The sequence below is a fragment of the Neoarius graeffei genome, chromosome 7, assembly GCF_027579695.1.
Source record: "Neoarius graeffei isolate fNeoGra1 chromosome 7, fNeoGra1.pri, whole genome shotgun sequence".
Lineage (NCBI taxonomy): Eukaryota > Metazoa > Chordata > Actinopteri > Siluriformes > Ariidae > Neoarius > Neoarius graeffei.
The window spans coordinates 41,881,176-41,898,125 of NC_083575.1; the positions used below are offsets into that span (position 1 = coordinate 41,881,176).

The 16,950-nt window shown below is 39.4% G+C and overlaps 1 protein-coding gene across 1 annotated transcript; it reads left to right on the forward strand.

Annotated features, from left to right (window-relative positions):
* The first annotated feature begins 108 nt into the window (after positions 1 to 108).
* metap1 (methionyl aminopeptidase 1) lies at positions 109 to 16,305 on the forward strand. The gene is made up of 11 exons (XM_060925684.1): positions 109 to 252; positions 3,852 to 3,903; positions 3,987 to 4,093; positions 4,201 to 4,261; positions 5,832 to 5,923; positions 8,022 to 8,105; positions 8,749 to 8,887; positions 9,212 to 9,343; positions 9,538 to 9,681; positions 10,399 to 10,464; positions 15,388 to 16,305. Exons 1-11 carry the CDS (start codon positions 136 to 138, stop codon positions 15,552 to 15,554), a joined length of 1,161 nt encoding a protein of 386 aa, XP_060781667.1. The 5' UTR covers positions 109 to 135; the 3' UTR covers positions 15,555 to 16,305.
* The last annotated feature ends 645 nt before the right edge of the window (positions 16,306 to 16,950 follow it).

Here is a 16,950-nt window from a genome sequence, read left to right on the forward strand (position 1 = left end):
TGTAGACGCTGAATACTTCACTACTCCCTACAGTATAGGCGACGACATTGAGCACAGAATCTACTGTCATGTAGTGCACTACTGAGGGTCCTCCCTTTCGAGGGCTTGTCTCTCTCTCTCTCTCTCTCTCAAAGCATGGCGGCTGTGGTGGCGACACGGGCGTGTGAAACCGAGGGCTGCAGTAAAGAAGCCAAACTGCAGTGTCCCACCTGTATTAAACTCGGGATACAAGGATCCTATTTCTGCTCTCAGGTAGTGCCCGGGTTCCACTTGAGTTTTGCCATTTACTGTACGTGGTACTTAGCCAGTCAACAAACTAGCTAGCTAGCACGTTGCTAAAACTAGGCTCACCCGGTTTTAGCATGTAGCTAACACAACAAGCCCTGCGGGCCAGAACAACCGGCGTGATTTCCTACTTTACTGCCGCATATTTACACATTTTGACGGACATTTCTCACACAATAAATATAATAAACACATCATACTAGATGTATAGGGGTTTGTGGCTTAGTTTGGGACCAGGAGCTTGATAGTTTATCACTGTTAGCACAGCGGCAGAGTATGAAACTGGGTCTGCTTCAGCATGTCAAGCAACCACGATAAACTGCTTTACTTTCAGAAACTGTCTGTGTTGCAGTCATACAGGGTTACAGACCAATAATAGACTCGATTCAACCCCTGGTACAGTCCGGTGTATTGAGGGTCACTTTGTTTCACTTAGATGATCGGTTTAATTTAATCATAAAGCACAAATTAAATGAAATTAGAAAAAAATAGACAGTTTTGCGAGTTAAGGGCAAGTCTGTCACACGTAGGCTGTAGTGTCGGTAGCCTGTGTGTGCTCATGTCAACCACCTGTTGCAAGTCTGTAAATGGGGTGTGAACTTAACTATACTATGGCAATACTAATCCAAAAATACTCACACTGTGTTTAGTCACAGTGATGGCCAGTGCTTAGTTTATAACACATGAGTTAGAGGTGCACTGAGTTTTGGAGAGGTGATGGCTCCATCACCTCTCCAAAACTCAGTGCACCTCTAGTCTAACTCATGTGTTCTAAACTAAACTGTTTTGTCTCTATGTCCCAGGACCTTTTTCCTCCCTGGAAGGTCCCGGGATATAGAGACAAAACAATAAAGATGTAATTTTCTTTATGTTGAATGTTGTTGTTTATATAGACCTAGGGCTGTATAACTATTGTACAAGAAGAGATTGCAGTCACAACAGTTCAGTGATGCTGAGGGAGGGCCAGGCAAGCTAAACCTAAAGTAGGCTGTTTCTTTCTTTTCGAAGTATTTTGGTTATATTTCCTGAGATTCTCTTTACATCCTGATAGCAATGAATAAATCTGGTAATGAAAAGAAATAAAATCCATCAACTGTGACAATCACAGGGCTATAAAAAGCCCATTCGAATGAAATGATTGGATGGCTTACCTACTTGTCTGCCTGTGTGCACTTTGCCTGTTACCAGAGTTTTCCACAAGTCGAGGCAGACATATTGCTTGAATTTCCCAATACTAACATACTGGCTTGACAGCTGTGACTACTAACAAATAGCCATATTCATTGTTTACCTTCAGTATGGTAATCTTAGATGTTTTCTTTCACGCAAATGAGACATGATGTAGTTGAATATGAAACGGATGTGCTGCACGCTCTCGTAGACCCGTCCTCCACCAGTAATCAGGCAGCATGTGTTCTGAAGGGAAGGGATGGGATTTTTCATTTGCGTGTTTTCAAAATCTCGCTTACTCTTGCTGGTTTCTCCAGCATTGCCTACCCTGTTTTCAACTGCACGGTTATATTTTGAGCTTATGAATAATATGTGCTCAACCTCTGGAACTCTGCCTCCTCATATCCGCAACTCTGACTCTTTCCCCATCTTCAAGCCCAAATAAAATGTATTATTATTATTATTATTATTATTATTATAACCTCTGAACAAATGTCTTGCATCGAACACTGGGTCTTGGAAAAAATACATTATGCCATTTAAACCACATATTATGAATATAACAACAAGTACAGATAACACTGAAAGAAAGTTATTAGATTGGCTGATTATTAAAGTTACAGTGTCGTCCCAGTGTACTAATTTGCACTGCCCATCTATGGCAGTCTGGCGCCATTTAGAAGTCCAAAAATGCACGAGTTGAGTTCCATGAGCAATGGGCAAACAAGTTTCAGAGTGCAAAACAACACCCTTGTGTTTTATCTTTTTTATTTGGCCACATCACTTTTGCTTATTTCTTTAAAACATAAAAGTCAGCTGTGAGAACACCAATTGGTTGACAATTTTATTTATTTATGGAAGGGAGGAGACACTTTTTTTTAAAAAAATAAAAAATAAAAATAGGGGAAAAAAAGGTGCCTGGGTCATGTTTAGGTTCTGAAACAAAGGCGTTTAAATTCTGAGAGGTGCTGGACCCTATTCCTGCAAGATCTATCCCAAATTAAATATTGGTGTTGGGTTAATATATTTCTAACGCACAGCCTTTGCCTTAATAACTAAGTAACTAGTCATGTGCATTTAGAGAGGTCTCATCATTGAGGGTGTACAGTCTAGCAGAAATCTCACAATTATAGCTTATTTTCTCAAAACACTATCATTTTATATTTGGTCATAAATTGCTGGCAAAAACAATAGTACTGCTTAAAAACTGCTTTTTTTTAAACATCTGCAAAACTGTTTACAAAGCAAAGAAACAGGCGGGACAGAGTGTCTTATTGTCTACTCAGTTGTTTGATACTGAGAGTAATGGACACGTACAAATTAAAGAAGTACTGACAGTGATTGATACAATTTTTTTTAAAAGTGATATCTCAGAAAATGTCATGTGATATGGTCATATTGCTGAGCTTTTTTCACCATTATCCACAACAGTGTGCCACTGTTGGGTTTTTCATGTAAGGAATAAAACAACGGGATGTTAGAGAAAAAAAAATCCACAACAGGATTATTTTATTAATTAATGAAAATGTAATGTTGTGGAATATCCATGAAACAAGTTAGTTTCTGTTCTCATCTCCAGCTATAAAGTCATTCCTTCACCAGCCTCTTACTTCCTCTTACCTGTCTTGAAAACCCTCACATTGTGGAGTGGACTCCTTCCATATCCACAGTACTGTGCAATAGTCTTAGGCACCCTATTTTTTTCCATACAAACTTTTGTTATAGATTTCTATTTTATGACTTCTATGTTATCGAGTCAGTACAAAAACATTTTAGAGTCCAAACATTTGTTTTCCGGCACAAAATTAAATGTGACACAGAAAAAAAAGTTTATATATGGGCAGCATATTTCATAAGAGACCACTTTTCAGATTAAAAAAGAAAACATAATGAAGGCTACTGGGTTTTACTGCAAAATTAAGAAGTGTGACAAAGTGTCCAGAAGAACTGTGGCTGCTTCTGTAAGATGCTCAGTAAAACCTGAGACTTTTTATTTTTTTTTATTTATTTAAAGCAAAGGGTCATCTCACACCAAATACTGACTTTCATTTATTATGGCTAACAGCTGTTTATAGTAAAAAAAAAAAAAAAATGATGTTGAAACATTTCACTTCATTATTTTTAAGCCATTTTTGGTCTACAGCATTTCTTTACATGTGCCTGAGACTTTCACAGTACTGTAAATAAATGTCTTAGAACAAGTGCATTAATATAAATCGAGACCTTAAATTACAGCCTTGTTTACTTTCAGAGTTGTGCAGTTAGAAAAGTAATCACCACCTTCTGGCCAGTCATATTTGAGAATTCAGTAGTGCTGTGGTGTCATTGTATCTCATGGTTACTCTTAGGCATAAGATGTTTATTATACATGCTATAAATTTTTCTTGTATTTTTAGGAATGTTTCAAAGGCAGCTGGGGTACCCATAAACTACTCCACAAGAAAGCAAGTATGTATCACGCTTCCATTATACCTCCTGGATGTTTTGTTGGTGATGTGTATAACAGACCTCGTTATTGGGTGTTGGAACAGAGGAAGACAAAAAGGATGAAGAGAAGAACTGTGTGGAGAAGGAGGTCAACACAGATCCCTGGCCTGGATACAAGTACTCTGGCAAGCTGAGACCTCACTATCCTCTGGTATGAGCACAAATAAAACACCATCCACTAAAAATGATTGAGAAAAAATATATAATTTTCCCAAAAAAACAAACAAACAAAAAAAAGTCCTTTGATTGCCTTTTCAGACACCCATGCGGCCTGTTCCAGGGCACATTCAGAGGCCAGACTATGCTGATCATCCACTGGGTAAGACTGAATGAATCGTACAAATGCCAAACATGTGTAATGAAATGCGACCCATCGACCAGATTCCTTTTAGTTTTGTGTTTCCTTAAATCTCTTATTTTAACCCTTTCTCCTGTTCGCTGAATTAAAATACTCTTGTAACATGGACGTTGCCTTGGCAGCCATCAACATTTTCCACTGCTTTCTATATTCCTAATTCATGTTGATTAGCAACGAGGATCCTACTTGGGCAGCTCATACAATTAATCCAGTTATACAGTAATAGTGTATTTAACTTCATGCACAAAATACCCTGTTCTGTTTTAGAGAGTTTGGAGTCTGTAATTTCCCAACCAGATCTTGATCTATATATCAGTAGCATGTAATAAGAGATCTATGTGCTATATATAAATGCATGGAACTATATTTTATTTTCTCTTTAAACCAAAGCTGCAGGATCTTCCTGTAAGTAATGCAGAAGTGGACAATTAGCATCTGGCTCATCATTGAGTATATTTTAGTACCAGCAAGAGCTTTCTAATATGCAGTAGTAAATTCAGAGTAGGCAGTTCCTGCTTTCCTATGTATCCAGTTTTTACGTTTGTTAATTGTGTGCGCACGCGCGTGTATGTGTGCTAACCTGCTCTCCTCTGTGTTAGGAGTATATTTGAGATGGTCCTGATATTTCTGAGTTTGTACCTGTGTGAGTGCTACTGTAGCGTGTGTTTGTCTTTTCTCTTTTTGCATTTGTGTCACTCACTTCAGCAATAGTAATCTAATATACCATGCACTGAGAGGCGTCGGTTGAAATGATGGATTCTCTGAGGTGAGTGGTACAGTACTGTTTTCTGAGAGGCGCAGCCCTGGAGAATATCACTATGCCAATCACCTCAGAGAATCCATAATTTCAGCTGGTGCCTCTCAGTGCATGGTATATTTGATTTATATCCCTCATTAAAAAAAATTCCAAACTAAAAGTGTTAAGATTAAATCTTGGCATAAACTCACTGGAGGCAGCCATGTTTGTTGTTTACGTCACAGTGACCTTCGACCTGCACATGTGCAGTGTACCATGCTATCTCCTGCCTCGCTAGGCACGATTATGATGCATAGATCTACACACACAGAAATGTTGTATAGCTTCAAATTGTGATGTCACGTCATGGTACATTCAGGATATACCATGACTGACACACACCATATCCTTCCTTTTTTTTTTCACATCATGAGATGCATTGATTAATCAATGGTGGAACTATTTTATGTCACATGAGCCATCCTTGGCCAATCCCTGCATGCCAATTTTTTTGACAGGGGATATAAAAGTAGCTATAAGGCCCTTGTGTTTAGGTTCTATATGTGTCTCTCAAAACAAGAGTTTTTGAAACATTGTTGTTTGTGTGTGTGTGTGTTTTGCCTGGCTGGTATTGTAACCCTGCTGAAACTGTCCATGATTATACCTCTGTGCAGCTGTTTTATATGAGACCTCCATATATCAGATCAAATGAACAATAAGTGTGGTTGGTCTGTAGAATGAATATGAATATTGTCAACTGGGCACATAGTGACTGGTGATTTTGTTGGTTGATAGGGATGTCTGAGACGGAGCAGACGCTTAAAGGGACTTCTCAAATTAAGATCCTTACTCCTGAAGAGACCGAGGGCATGAGAATCGTCTGTAAGGTAAATCCAGCTGTGTCTTTTATATCTTGTTTGTTTATTATTTTAATAAATCATGCCTGTTGGTGTAACTGAGTAAAAATTATTAACCCACTGGTGTTGCCACATGGAAATGAAGGCATTTTAGTCTTCTGTGTAATTGCTCCTTTGCCGTGCTTAAGGTGCAAAGTGCGTTGTACTCAGTGACGTGCGGTCAGGGGCGGCAGGTGAGGCAGGGCCTCACCGGTCATCATCCAGCCATCATGAGATGTAATGAATGTAAATAATGATAACAATAAAGATTTGTCCAATCATCTGTGCTATATATGCCATTTCTGTATGATTCAAATAATTTCAATCATTTTTGCGATCAAAATCGCTGTATTTGCCTATTTCCTATTCAATTGCAGCGACGTGAGGCAGCACCAAGCTGTGCCTCACGTCAGATTGCGCAATCCCTTGTTAACTGGGTTGAGCGCGTGCCTTTTGCTTACTCTGTGTATGCTACCAACGTAATGCTGTATTAAAATGTTTTTTATACATTGTAGACGTGTATAATATGTCCTCACTTTCCTTATAATATGTAATGTTTTCTACGTGTGTATCACTTAGTGTTAACAATTTGACATAAAGCCGCACTGAAAAGACATGAGGTGAGGCAGGCAGTAGCTCTGCCGCAGTGCAGAGGGCATACGTGAGCTCAGTTATTCTTGTTTGGTGGTTGCTTCTTCTCTACGTCGTCACGTAAAGTTTAATTTGGACTGTTGTTGGCTTGTTCCGATTGACTTCAACAAATTAATGGAGGATGTAATAGCTCAACTGAAAGGTTTCTCAAAGTTGGACTTTCAAGGAAAACGGAAGACTTCATTTGGAAGTAAAGGTAAGACCAGTGTTCAAATCCTGTGTGTGTGTGTGTGTGTGTCAGAGAGCATCCGCCGTGATGCTGTGCCTTGCGATGGATGTATGTGGCACCGGCCGTGGTGCTGTGTGGCCTGTTCTGTCTGTAGCACCGTGGTTCGTGTGTTTTTTGTCTGTGGCATCCGCCGTGGTGCTGTGTGGCCTGTTCTGTCTGTGGCAGCCGCCGTGGTGCTGTGTGGCCTGTTCTGTCTGTGGCAGCCGCCGTGGTGCTGTGTGGCCTGTTCTGTCTGTGGCAGCCGCCGTGGTGCTGTGTGGCCTGTTCTGTCTGTGGCAGCCGCCGTGGTGCTGTGTGGCCTGTTCTGTCTGTGGCAGCCGCCGTGGTGCTGTGTGGCCTGTTCTGTCTGTGGCAGCCGCCGTGGTGCTGTGTGGCCTGTTCTGTCTGTGGCAGCCGCCGTGGTGCTGTGTGGCCTGTTCTGTCTGTGGCAGCCGCCGTGGTGCTGTGTGGTTTGTTCTGTGTATGGTACCCGCTGTGTGGCCTGTGTGGTCCGCCGTGGTGTTTTTTGGAGGTAGGCTACTGAACCGCCATTCATTTTGCATTCTTCCTTGGCCAAATATGTACCTTCAAATGTACCTTATGTAAAGAATGCTGCTATGAGATATGAAACTAATCGGTATTTGGCAAATATTTTGGTGCATATTTGAAAATCTGATTTTGAAAAAGTCAGTGCCTCACTAGCCACAAACCTCACCGCACGTCACTGGTTGTACTTCATCCCGTGTTACATGGAAGTGAATTTTCTAAGTTGAAGTTTGATCAGATGATCATTATCCAGAATTACTTTGTTTTTAATTTTGATGATTAGCCTAAGATGTTGCCATGAGAAGGTAAGAGAAGGAATACAATTTCATACCCTTGGTTGGGGCAGTCCAGGGAACTAATCTGGTTTGAAAATGGTGGTCTGTTAACTTACAATGTAAGTGAACTACTCCTGGCTCCATCAAATAATGTGATTACCTGTTAATTCTTTGTTTGTGTAAATTGTGTAGCAGAAGTAACATAAAATTGCGCCATCAATTTGTGGTTCAGAAGGAGTTTGTGTAAAACAAGCCTTTGATATTAATGATGCATTCCCTTAAACAAGCAGAAAATCATTCCTGATTATGGACACAAACGTTCATGCCAAGATGTTGATCTGTAATGCCCTTAGGCTGTGTAGCATGCTCACATTCCTTATTTTAACTCATCTGAGTGATTATTTTGCAGCTGGCACGAGAGGTTCTCGACATTGCTGCCATGATGGTGAAACCTGGAGTGACAACAGAGGAGATTGATCATGCTGTGCATCTGGTAATTCTCTTGTCTTTGACCATTGCTTCATGTTCTCTTAAATATTAATTACTGCATTCCTGTCACTGAAAATGAAACAACACATATACACACTAAGACATATGATATTTATTTATGTTTAACTTACACACACACACGTAGGGAAGGATGTTTGAGCTGTCTTGTTTCCTTTATTAAAACACTGATTTCACCAGTTAAAAAAAAAATGCTTAATTGCACAGAGGCAACAGAAATTTTGTTACCTTTGAGCTGGACAGATGGTTTGTGTGTTATATGCACTAAACCTAACTTCAGCTGCTATCCTTCTCCTTAAACATGTGACAAATTAAGCTTATTTCTTATGTAAAAGTATATATGTCGCTTTTTTTAATGGTAAATGTACATTTTAGTGGTCTTAAGATGTACATTATAGCTAGGTCAGGTCTGAATTTGTGTATTGTGCAAAAAAAAAAGGCTCCAGATTTGTTGTGCAAGCTAATTTATTTTAGAGCAAACACATTTCATTTCATACAGATGGTTATGCTAATTTTTGACTAGTCTGTTCCAGTACTCTGGTATCTGTTTTCTTTCTTGAGGTATGTAAATTATAACTAATAAACTATGAAAATGTTAGTGATTTTTTTTCTTCTTCTGTTCATTAAAGGCATGCACAGCACGGAACTGCTATCCATCACCTCTCAACTACTACAACTTTCCAAAGTCATGCTGTACTTCAGTTAATGAGGTCATCTGCCATGGAATACCAGACCGCCGCACCCTACAAGAGGGGGACATACTTAATGGTGCAGACGCACAAAAAAGCCTTTTTTTTTTTTTTTTTTTAAATATTGTCTTTAAGGTGCTGCTCTGAATATTTTGAGGTGGTCATAGTTGTCATCTACCAGGTTTGTCTCGTCACAAAAAGGTTCAAATCGAAAAAGATTATTAATAAGTTCATGGAACCGTTGTTGAATTCTTGCTAGATCTGAGTCCGCACACACGCTTCAATTCATGGCAATTACTTTTCTATTTGTACATAAAGCAGGAAAAAAAATGAGGACTGTGCATTGTTGTGTTGTTGGATAAAGAGCCACTGTTCTTTAATAACCTGCGTTCTCATATTTCAGTGGATATTACTGTTTTCCACAACGGTTACCATGGAGATCTGAATGAGACGTTTTTTGTGGGTGAGGTGGATGAAGGGGCAAAAAGGCTGGTGCAGACTACATATGAATGCCTTATGCAAGCTATTGATGCTGGTAAGAAAAATACATTTTGTTTTAGCCTTCTATGATGGTTTTAGAATAAGCAACTACGTATATTTTTGGATCTTGTACTATTGGGTGTAATATTCTGCTTTGTATTGTATATGCCTAGTGGCCTCTAGAGGTCAGGGCTGCACTACAGCTCTGTGCAGCTCACTGATGGGATGTGTTGTGCCGTGTCCATATAGTGAAGCCTGGTGTACGTTATCGGGAGCTGGGGAACATCATTCAGAAACATGCACAGGCTAATGGATTTTCTGTGGTGCGAAGTTATTGTGGTCATGGCATCCACAAACTCTTTCATACAGCACCCAACGTGCCACATTATGCAAGTAAGCATTTATATGTACATACCAACATGCTTACAGAGTGAGTTAACACATGCTGTGTTCCACTGAGCTTTAAGCATGCAGTCGTTAATGCTCTAGACATTTATACACACACAGTACCTGTAAAAAGTTTGGACACCCCTACTCATTTATAGGTTCTTCTGTATTTTGACCATTTTCTACATTGTAGAACAATACTGAAGACATCAACACTTTGAAATAACATTGAACATGTATGGAATTATGTGTGAAACAAAAAAGTATTTAAAGTTTCATATTTTAGATTCTTCAAAGTAGCCACCGTTTACCTTGATGACGCTTTACACTTTATACACTATTGGCACTATTTTAACCAGCTTCATAAGGTCGTCACCTGGAATGCTTTTCAATTAACAGGTTTGTCTTGTCAAAAGTTAATTAGTGCAATTTTTTGCTTCCTTAATGCATTTGAGATCAAACAGTAAATAAAAACACCATAAACAGCCCTATTCCACAACTGTAGTAATCCATATTATGTCAAGAACAACTCAACTGGGTAAATAGAAATGACATCAATCATGACTTTTTAATACGTGAAGTGACTTTTTTTTTTATTATTATTATTAATAAAAAATAAAGAAAAGCCATTGAATTAGGTGTGTCCAAACTTTTGACTGGTACTGGACACATTACATCCATAGCCTTTTCTGACTGAATATTGGGTTTTATATTTGTGTGTAGAGAATAAAGCTGTTGGAGTGATGAAACCTGGTCATGTCTTCACGATTGAACCCATGATCTGTGAAGGTAAGAGACTAGTAAAATTTGAAGATTTAGATCAGAATTCCAAATTTGCCATAAATCATTCATGCTAACCCTACGGGCGAACTAATCGAACTAGGCATGTACCATGCCCAAGTATGATTGTACCCCTTTCACACTCCCTGGCTGGCCCGTATTTCTAGGCCCGTGTGCACTTACATTATTATGATGCAACTTGTGTTGAAGACAAGCGCACTCGCATTGCACGATGGAGACTGTTTTTACATTATAGCTTCTTTGGAGTCATTCTGGGCATGGTGACACATGGCCCTCTCACATGCTGTACACATGCAACGAACAAGACTGGGGGGGTCAAATATGCTCAGGTACAGTACAGCTCAGCTAGTGTGAGTACACGCTAAGAATTGAATGAGTGCTGTGGTTGACCAATCAAGAGTACATTAGTGAGAAAGGGGCCCGTGTTATGATCCATTCCCACGGCTGCTCTCCTTAACTCTGCTTCACTTGACTTGCATGTGGTGCTTGCAAATGAACCTTTAAAACAAATATTTTGTAATCATCCCATTTAGGGTCATGTAGTATAGAAAACCAAGATATTACTCTACCTTATTTGTCCATGTTTCTCACGGGGGAATGAATTTTCGAGAGGGTGAACTTTCTGTGCAACGCTCGTTTGTTGTAACTTGGTCAGGGCAGCATGGATGTCACTTGAAATTTTGATAAATGTGAAAGTAGTCTGGCTTTGTGTGTGCCGCACTGCAAGTCAGGCTTTCACTCCAGAATTTTGTATGCTAAATTTGCTTTCATGATGCACATACCCTAAGACATCATGCTCATGGCATCAGTATAATCGCACCCAAAATTAGGGGAGGCATTCGCAAACAAGTTTATCATATACAGTCAAGACCATAAATATATGGACATTGACATTATTATTCTGTCTACTGCAGTATATTGAAGTTGAAATTCAATAATGAAACCAATGAATAATGAAATTACTTCAACTGCAGACTTTCAGTTTTAATTTGAGGGTATTTGTTTACTGTACATCCAAACCAGGTGAATGGTATAGGAATTACAGTACTTTTTATATGTGCCCCCACGCCCTTGTTTTTTATTTATTTATTTATTTATTTTTTAAGGGGATGATTTTGAAGTATGCTCCCGATAATTGTCTATGTCCAATGTGAAATGCTGTCTAGTGGGTTTTGAGGCGTTCAGCTGACAGGAGCAGGTAGTAATAACCCCGTCCACTTCAGAATCCATCCTGCTGCTTTTGTCAGCAATCACATCAATAAATATAAAAGAACCAGGTCCACTGACAGCCATACATGTCCACACCATACGGTGAAGTGGTATGCTTTGAATCATGAGCAGTTTGTCCATTCTCCATACTCCTACTCTTACCATCGTTTTGGTATCCGTTAATTTTTGTCTCCTCTGTATATAGGATATTTTTCCAGGGTGAAGTGTTTTTTAATTTATTTATTTTTGTTTTAAATAAACTCTAATCTGGTCTTCCTTTTTGAGGCTTGCCAGTGATTTACATCTTGGGGTAAACCCTCTGTATTTAGACAGTTAAAATAACAATAACTTTGTCACTGTAGCCCTGACTGTATGTCGACAACCACAATATCACCTACAGTGCTATTCATACCCCTTGAACTTTTTCACATTTTTCCACCTTACAACCACGAACTTAAAAGTTTTTTTATTGAGATTTTATGTGATAGACCAACACAAAGTAGCACATAATTGTGAAGTGAAACGAAAATGATAAATGGTCTTCAAAATTTTAAACAAATAAAAATCTGAAAAATGTGGTGTGCATTAGTATTCAGCCCCCCTGCATCAGTACTTTGTAGAGCCACCTTTTGCTGCAATTACAGCTGCAAGTCTTTTGTGGTATGTCTCTACCAGCTTTGCACATCTAGACACTGAAATTTTTTGCCCATTCTTCTTGGCAAAATAGCTCAAGCTCAGCCAGATTGGATGGAGAGCGTCTGTGAACAGCAATTTTCAAGTCTTGCCACAGATGCTCAATGGGATTTAGGTCTGGACTTTGACTGGGCCATTCTAACACATAAATATTCTTTGATGTAAACCATTCCATTGTAGCTCAGGCTGTATGTTTAGGGTCATTGTCTTGCTGGAAGGTGAATCTCCTTCCCAGTCTCAAGTCTTTTGCAGCCTCCAACAGGTTTTCTTCCAGGATTGCCCTGTATTTAGCTCCATCCATCTTCCCGTCAACTCTCACCAGCTTCCCTGTCCCTGCTGAAGAAAAACATCCCCATAGCATGATGCTGCCACTACCATGTTTCACAGTGAGGATGGTGTGTGCAGGGTGATGAGCAGTGTTAGTTTTCCGCCACACACAGCGCTTTGCATTTAGGCTAAAAAGTTCAACTTTGGTCTCATCTGACCAAAGCACCTTCTTCCACATGTTTGCCGTGTCCCCTACATGGCTTCTGGCAAACTGCAAACGGGACTTCTTATGCCTGTCTTTCAACAATGGCTTTCTTCTTGCCACTCTTCCAAAAAGGCCAGATTTGTGGAGTGTAAGACTTATAGTTGTCCTGTGCACAGATTCTCCCACCTGACCTGTGGATTTCTGCAGCTCCTCCAGAGTGATCATGGGTCTCTTAGCTGCTTCTCTGACCAGTGCTCTCCTTGCTCGCTCTGTCAGTTTAGGTGGACGGCCATGTCTTGGTAGGTTTACAGTTGTGCCATGCTTTTTCCATTTTTGAATGATGGATTGAACAGTGCTTCTTGAGATGTTCAGCGCTTGGGATATTTTTTTATAACCTAACCCTGCTTTAAACTTCTCCAGAACTTTATCCCTAACCTGTCTGGTGAGTTCTTTGGTCTTCATGATGCTGTTTGTTCTTCAGTGTTCTCTAACAAACCACTGAGGCCTTCACAGAACAAGTGTATTTATGCTGAGAGTAAATTACACACAGTAGGACTCTATTAACTAATTAGATGACTTCTGAAGGCAATTGACTGCACTGGATTGTATTTAGAGGTATCAGAGTATAGGGGGCTGAATACTAATGCACACCACATTTTTCAGATTTTTATTTGTTTAAAATTTTGAAGACCATTTATCATTTTCGTTTCACTTCACAATTATGTGCTACTTTGTGTTGGTCTATCACATAAAATCTCAATAAAAAAAAACTTTTAAGTTCGTGGTTGTAAGGTGGAAAAATGTGAAAAAGTTCAAGGGGTATGAATTCTTTTTCAAGGCACTGTAATAGAGATGTTGAAATGCATGAGTGTAATTGTTCCTTTTAACAATAATTAATGGAAATAGCTAAAAGCAGACTATGCACTGCTGATGTCAGTTTATGAGAAGTCAGCTTGCTTTGTACACTGAAGTAAACATACTAGTGCATCTCAAAAAATTAGAATATTGTGAAAAAGTTCAATATTTTCCATCAGTTATTTAAGAAAGTGAAAGTTATATATTATAGACTCCTTACACATAAACTAAAATGTTTCAAGTATTTTTCTATTTTAATTTTCATCAGTATGGCATACAGTACAAAAACAAAAAAAAATCTCAAAATATTAGAATATTTCATTTCGAGTTTGAGTAAAACAGTTTGAACACAGTGTATCTTTCGGTCTAGTTCAGTACACACAACCACAATCATGGGGAAGACTGCTGACTTGACTGTTGTCCAGAAGATGATCACTGATGCCCTCCACAAGGAGGGTAAGCCACAAAAGGTCATTGCTGAAAAGGGTGGCTGGAAAAGGTGCACAAGCAACAGGGATGGCCGCAGTCTTGAGAGGATTGTCAAGAAAAGTTGATTCAAGAACTTGGGAGAGCTTCACAAGGAGTGGACTGAGGCTGGTGTCAGTGTATCAAGACCCATCACGAACAGACATCTTCAAGAAAGGGGATACAACTTTCGCATTCCTAATATCAAGCTACTCCTGAGCCAATGTCAGAAGTGTCTTATCTGGGCTAAGGAGAGAAAGAAATGGCCTGTTGCTCAGTGGTCCAAAGTCCTCTTTTCAGATGAAAGTACATTTTGCATTTAATTTGGAAATCACGGTTCTAGAGTCTGGAGGAAGAGTGGAGAGGCACAGAATCCAAGGTGTTTGAAGCCCAGTGTGAAGTTTCCACAGTCTGTGATGATTTGGGGTGCCATGTCATCTGCTGGTGTTGGTCCACTGTATTTTATCAAGTCCAAAGTCAACACAGTCATCTACCAGGAGATTTTAGAGCACTTCATGCTTCCATCTGCTGACGAGCTTTTTGGAGATGCTGATTTCCTTTTCCAGCAGGACTTGGCACCTACCCACAGTGCCAAAACTACTACCAAATGGTTTGCTGACCATGATATTACTGTGTTTGATTGGCCAGCCAACTCGCCTGACCTGAACCCCATAGAGAATCTATGGGGTATTGTCAAGAGGAAGATGAGAAACACCTGACCCAAAAATACAGATACGCTGAAGGCCACTATCAAAGCAACCTGGGCTTCAATAACACCTCAGCAGTGCCACAGACTGATCACCATCATGCCACACCGCATTGATACAGTAATTCATGGTAAAGGAGCCCCAACCAAGTATTGAGTGTATAAATGAATATACTTTTCAGAAGTTGGACATTTCTGTATTGTAAATCCTTTTTTTTGATTGATCTTAGGGAATATTCTAATAATTTGAGATACTGGATTTCTGATTTTCATGAGCTATAAGCCATAATCATCAAAATTAAAACAAAAAAGGCTTTAAATATTTCACTTTACATGTAATGAATATAGAATATATGAAAGTTTACCTTTTTGAATTCAATTATGAAAAAAGGAACTTTTTTTCATGGTATTCTAATTTTTTGAGATGCACTAGTATGTCTGAACACATCAGATAGTCTTTTCTTTCAAAAATGCTTGAACATTTGTAAACTTGCCCCTCTCTTTTGTGCAGGTGGTTGGCAGGATGAGACGTGGCCAGATGGTTGGACAGCTGTTACTCGAGATGGGAAACGTTCTGCCCAGTTTGAGCACACGCTTCTGGTGACCGAAACAGGTTGTGAGATTCTCACTCGTCGACTCGATGAAAATGGCCGTGCTCACTTCTTGTCACAGATGTAGAGTGCTCGGGTGAGAACACAGGCCCTTCCCCCAGTGGAGGACACATCCGCGCCGCCCCACCACTGATCAGCCAGTCACACTGTGGTTCTCTGTTGGGCAGAAGATTATTGGCCAAGTGACCATGGTAATGGAGTGTCTGATTGGGCAAGAAGTGGAGATTTGTTTATTTATGAATTTGTCATCAGAACAGTCAGAGGATTCAGCTTGGATCTGATCAGACTGGAAGGCACTGACCTTTGACCTTGCAATGCCACCACCTTTTGCTTGTGTGTGTGTGTGTGTGTACATATGCACACACACTTTATTGAATGTTTGAGTTCAGGATTGTGTGTATGTGTCCAAGTATGAATGGTAAGCATGTCATGTGTTTCCAAATGATACCAAACAGACTAATTAATAAAATCTTACTGGATTTTTTTTTTCCTTTCTTTTCTGGTTTATCCCAAACGTACTCCCTGGCCACAGCCTCCTGTTTACAAAAGAGAGTGCCTCATGACAAACCATGTTTGATGAAGTTCTACCAGAGTGCATCAGACCCTTCGGTTGTGACTTATTAAAAATAAATAAATAAATAAAAAGATGTAGTTCATTTGTTGTTGGCTGATGCAGTACAGAACTGTTCTGCAGGTTGATCTAAGGTCTAACCTCTTGCTAGGTTTTTGGTCATTGGTGCTTTGTGTATGTCTGAAACCCAGTCAAACCCATTTCAGTGATCTGCATTCAAACTGTATTAAAGCAGATTTTCCCTGTGGATGGTCTCTAGGTTTTGTTTCTTACCCAAATGTGAGTAAACTGTGTGTCTATTTGCAAAGGTCTAGTTTTGGATTTTGGTATGGGGAGGTTGAGATATTTGTTTATACAAACTTCCAAGAGCATAGTAAATTCTACATAAATAAAAAGTTTAATGTAATTTATTTGGCAACCGTCCTTTTCTCTGACCCCTTCTCTCTCTGGTCATTTTCAGAACATTTACTATTTACTATAAACCCTCCTCAAAATGGTTTGTTTGCTAAATCAGTAGTTCAAATTGAGATGTTTATCCAGGGAGATTTTTGGCAGCTGGAGCCCATTTTATTATGCAGTGGATGGTTAGAGTTCAAACAAGTCCATTGATGTATCTGAAGAGGTACTTATTCCTTTGTTGAATTATTAAAAATAGTTAATGTACAGTTCATGTCTTGGAGTTGTCTTGGCAAAGATCAAAACAATTAGAATTCAGTATGCTCAGAAATGTGGTTTAGTCTGCAGCTTGTATATGTAAAATATTGTTTGGCTTGTAGCTTGTCAGTTGGCTCCAGTCTTTCACAGATGTGCATGATTGTCTATATTTCAAAATTTCCTCAAGTTGTGTAAGGACATCATGTGGCCTAAAAAGGAACAGATGGTTCTTTGCAGT

What these genes read in the sequence shown, in the direction of transcription:
- metap1 (XM_060925684.1), top strand. Translation starts at nt 136, where the DNA reads ATGGCGGCTGTGGTGGCGACACGGGCGTGTGAAACCGAGGGCTGCAGT. An exon ending in TGAGACCTCACTATCCTCTG is followed by an intron (nt 4,094 to 4,200) that starts GTATGAGCACAA and finishes TTGCCTTTTCAG; the next exon opens with ACACCCATGCGGCCTGTTCC. An exon ending in TTGATCATGCTGTGCATCTG is followed by an intron (nt 8,106 to 8,748) that starts GTAATTCTCTTG and finishes TGTTCATTAAAG; the next exon opens with GCATGCACAGCACGGAACTG.